We start from the raw sequence: 5,022 nt of genomic DNA, 5'->3' as shown, positions 1-5,022 counted from the left end.
TTCGATGTTTAATACACAGACGAATTTAGATCAATATTATTTTTAAATTTCGTGCCAGTGAGACATCTGTGAGCAAGCTGCGTAATCGTCCCAGAAATTAGGTAGATAACTGTTTAGAACGATACATATTGATCATTTTAATCGATAACAGCAAATATTTTAAAAACTTGCTTAAAACCACTGTATGTTTTCTAATCTATACTGGTTTTCTGTATTCAGACTAAAAATACTTTGATTTTATTTATTATTTTATAATAGATAATCAAAATTGTAAAATAAAACTATTAAATCATATATTAGAGTTTATTGCATTACACAAATAAATGAGTGACAATTTATTTACAAAATAATACAAGTATGTATAAGATCTTTTATAATAAATAGGGATAAATAAAGTTTTAGTAGACACTACAGTCGATCAATACCAAAAATAATTACAAGGTAAGAAGGCCTTATTTTTAATCACAGTTACATTTAATTAAAACATAGAAATTGCTATAAAACAATTTTTGGTTACGGAAACCGTTTGGATAATTTTGAACTTGGAATAAAATTGATAGTGAGATTTGAATAGAATGAAAAGTTTGTTTTTATTATAATTGACTGATGTAAAAGCTTTCAAATAGTAGAAATAATATTGAATTGATTATAATTGTTTTTAAAGCTTCTTAAGTTTGACTATCTAGTGTATATTTATATAAGTATATATTATTATCATGGAATATTTTTACATACAATATATGATCATGCTCACCACCAAAATGAATTAATCCAAGAAGTTTAATTTCACCATTTTAATCATGCCAATATGGATAATTTTTTGGTTCTTTCTTGGTTGAGAATCTTCTGTGATTGATAACGTTGATATGTTGAACATATAGATAATAGGCCTAAGTTGGTCCAGAATATACGAATTGTGCCTATCAACTATGGGAGGGATTAACATAGCTATATTGTCAGCATTTCTTTTCGTTTTAATCTCAATTATTAGCATGAAAAATTAAAACCATAAAATATTCTGTTAAGCAATTTTTTACATGAATTTAAAATCTTATTATACTATAAAAAAATCTTGTACAACGGATCATATAGATGCACTTTAGACAAGATCAGGTGTTTAACCATTGTTTTCAATAATTGACAATAATAAAGAATTTGGTTTGTTCAACTAAAGTGCCCTATACGAAAATAAAATAAGGACAAAATAACATTTACGCAACAAAATTAATTGATCTAAAAATTGTGTTAATATTGGACCTCTTACGATAATCTAATTTCCGCAAATATTCTTAATTTCTATATTGTTTAAAGCTATAAATATATCGAGTGAACGCAAACGTCTTTGAACAACAATTTTATATTTATATGTTAACATTTTAAGTTTTAAAGCTCACAATTTCACAATTCACATGTTGGTCCCATATACTCTACATGGTCTATCAATTGCTTTAATTCTCCGTTCTTTTATCGTATCACCCGGTTATTCAGTTACCTTTGGGTGACATTGATAACCGTTTAAATGGATCAGAAAATGTAAACAGGCAACACCACCTTACGCCAGAGTTTTGAATAGGCCTCTGGGAATTGAGCCTTTAAATATTTACGTCTGGTATTGATTGAACGTCTATTAAAAACGTGTTCCCAACACTTTGTAACTCCCATAAATAATTAAATTAAAGAACAGTCGTCTTTTAAAAATACCCAAGTAAAAATTCACTTTATTATATATACTTTCAGTTCATATAATTTTTATTTAATTTTTCTCTTTTGATATGTCGAAAATATGATAATGATACTTTAGTCGAGTCCAAAGAAGTATGCGTCCAAGTTACTACAAGATCAGTAAAGACATGTTGCCACAGGTCATCCGAAACATCAAACTTTAATGAAAACTAACCCAGGATAACAGGCCACTAAAATTTCCCTTCTAACTAGTGACATATTTTTATGGTCTACGAATCTAAACGAAATATATAGAAAAACCGAACCATACAAAGTTGTCTATACACGAGAAGATATACTTGCAGATCATACGATTCACACATTGGCACCGTTTTAAGTGTTTGTTTAAAATTGTTCACAAGACGCTTATTGCTTGAAATAAGGAAATAAACTATATACAGATGACGTGGCGGAAGAAGTCCACAATTTATATATTTCTTCATGGATGCTGATGATTTAGATTTTTGTCTTTTTGATGAAATGGCCCCGTTTTGTGCTTTATGTTGACTCCCCTATAAAATCCTACGTATAAAAACTGAACTGACAATTTACTGTGAGTACGATCTCCTCAAACTGATCTACACTAGTAGAATTAATTAATATTGTACAAATTAGAGCCTACGTATAAATTCGTTAGTTGGTAAATAATTACTGGTCTTGGAAGTTTGGTTGTTCAGTTTTTATGTTATTAATTTTCGTTGACTCATGCAAAGTTCCCAGTGAAAGTGTTTCGAATCGATGCAATCGAAATGAATATTTCACTGTTCATCCTGGCAAAAACTTGACGATCCCCCTTAATCCTTCAAGAAGCGCTCAGTCTCTTCGATGTCCCTCTCATCCTCTTCCGGTGGCGACGGTCCCGAGACCGAGAGCGTCGGCAGTCCGAAATGCTGCTCGTCAAGACTGATGTTGTCGACGCTGCGCGCCTTCCTGCAGAGCCTCGACACGGAGCCGTGCCGTCGGAAGAACTCCTTGGAGTCGAAGCCTGGGCCACTATTCGACACGAATATGGCCGAGTTCATGCGCGGCCTGGGGCTGCGTGGCGGTTGAGCATGAATCTACATGTACATATAAAGATAATTAGAATTTTAGATGGGGTTGGAGGAATGTTGATGTTTGATGTTTGTGGGCAAACATTGAGTTAAATGAGGCGGGGAGCTTCTAAGGATGATGATAATGCTGGCACTAACTACTTTTTCGCTGTTCTACCACTAGTTAAGCTTAGAGCGTAATACTGAAAGATTGTTACTAAAAATGTGAATGAAAAATGATATCCAAAAATGCTCAAAGTAAAAATAGGTTGAAGAAGTACTAGTTTTGAATTCTTAGGACCGCATCAACACCAGGCTTGTTGGATACTTATGTATTTTATTTGAAATCGAAATCTTTTTAATATTTTACAACCTAGTTTCTTCTAAGACACCTTCAAATTGGTTTTGTAACTGACCTTAAGATTATCCAGGTAATGATCCTGACCTTGAAGGCCCCCCTCTCTGATGATGAAGTTCTCCTATTTTAAGTAATAATAACTCAATGCTTACACCACTAATAATCTATAATTTAAACCTTTCAATAACTTATTATTTATAATTTATTGAAAGGATTAAAATTAAATATATTACACAGATAATTTACATTATTTTATAATAAATATACATGTTACAAACATAAATTGCGATTTTGTGGCGACATATACAGTTAAAGTGTAGTGTTTCATGTACCTTTTATTGCAAACTCAGTGTGCTATCTTAAAAAATCCAATTGAGTATAAGTAAAATAGATTGTACCTAATCCTGAAATAATTTTTCCTGCTATTATGTTAAACAACCAATTTGGTTACATGGTTACATCAATCCAAGTAGCGAGTGTACTTACAGCACTATAATCAAATAATCGATTTCCTTCAATTATTGAATCGCTGGCATGATATATTATTTTTAATTAAAGTCCACGATATCGAACCGTCGTGGAACAGTAAAAAATACAGTTTGCAATATTTTATTGAAACATTCGTGCTAGTAACATAATTGAGTGTGTAAATATTCGCCTCGGTTGTAGAAGTTTCTAGTCAAAAGCAATAGGAAAAAGTTATTTATCGGCTATCGATTAAGATGTGGGACTATGTGGTATAATTTTGAGCTTTCAGTGTTTTCTAATTGCACGTGGGTGGATAATCTAGCCACGTTCTATTTTTGGTCCGACAAAAATATTAACTCAATATTAATCAACGTTAATCTATTAAGTTTATTGGCTATTACATTACACAATAAACAATATTGTTTCTAATAATAATAATAATAATAATCATTTATTATAAATCTAGATGGCGACCTATTAAACATATTCGTAATAGGCAACCAACATTACTGATACATTCATAGTCGTTATCCCTCAAGAATATTTAACAATGTTTTCTCTTTATTGTATTGATACCAGTGCAACAATGTTTTATATCTTGAGTTGGCGAATAATCTATATTGCAAATACCTTGAAGTGTTTATTTATCACAGTATCGATTAACAATATAAACAACACCCACAACATAAATACGTCATAAATCAAATTGTTTTGATTATGCACTGAGCAGTACAACATACAGATCTTATTGTGTGTGTTTTGTGTGCGATATATGTGTACAATTGACCATAACTTGTGTTTACGACGTGCCATCAGTGAATATTTGTTTTATAAACACTAACGCTGGTACCGAACCCACGAGTGCAATTTTACTCAGTCGTCACTGAAAAATAAAATAATGGCCGGTCTCTATATACACGTAACAGACTACAAACCAAATTTGCAGCGACTGAAACTTCATACCAGTCGGCTTTTATAAAAAAGCCATACCGTTACACAAAACAGTTTAATGTCTGGCTCAAATTTACATCAAGAAAATGAAATTTAAGGCCACCTTTTCACAAAGCCTATTTTTTTTTACAGACTTAATTTTATTCCGTCCGAAACTGCGTCAGAAGTTGGTGGAACATTCCGCCCGCATTTGAAATTACAATTGCGGCGCGGCGCTTAATTTAATAAAATTGATCGCCTTTGAATCGGAACTTGTATTAATTCAGTTTATTAAATCGCATCGGAACGGCTTCACCTTGTTTGAGGCGCTTTGGTTCATGTCGACGCTCGTAAACAAATCGGCTAATGTCGGTGAAATATACCTTTCGCCAATGAATAATTTTTGCCTAAATAAGACAGTTTTATTTGTTTCAGGTGCAATTTATTCGTGTGATAAAGTTTTTAAGACACAAGTGGAATATAAACTAATACACAATTAGGATTGCTATCCTA

General features: G+C 32.0%; 1 protein-coding gene across 4 annotated transcripts in view; it reads right to left on the bottom strand.

The window, feature by feature from the left end:
* Nucleotides 1-289: 289 nt before the first annotated feature.
* LOC109601405 (uncharacterized) overlaps nt 290-5,022 on the bottom strand; it is a 49,689-nt gene continuing 44,956 nt past the window's right edge. For 3 of the 4 annotated variants that reach the window (XM_020017648.2, XM_020017649.2, XM_049967698.1), the window contains exons 8-9: nt 3,170-3,232; nt 290-2,780 (exon numbers count right to left, since the gene is read on the bottom strand). In XM_020017648.2, coding sequence (XP_019873207.1) covers nt 2,517-2,780; nt 3,170-3,232 — 327 coding nt within the window. In that variant the 3' untranslated portion in view covers nt 290-2,516. The remainder of the gene's footprint in view (nt 2,781-3,169; nt 3,233-5,022) is intronic. The other variant, XM_020017650.2, reaches the window with a different exon arrangement.

Source organism: Aethina tumida, chromosome 5 (assembly GCF_024364675.1).
Source record: "Aethina tumida isolate Nest 87 chromosome 5, icAetTumi1.1, whole genome shotgun sequence".
In the NCBI taxonomy this organism is placed as follows: domain Eukaryota; kingdom Metazoa; phylum Arthropoda; class Insecta; order Coleoptera; family Nitidulidae; genus Aethina; species Aethina tumida.
Note: the sequence above shows the minus strand (reverse complement) of the source record. Positions and strands in the feature narration are given on the sequence as shown.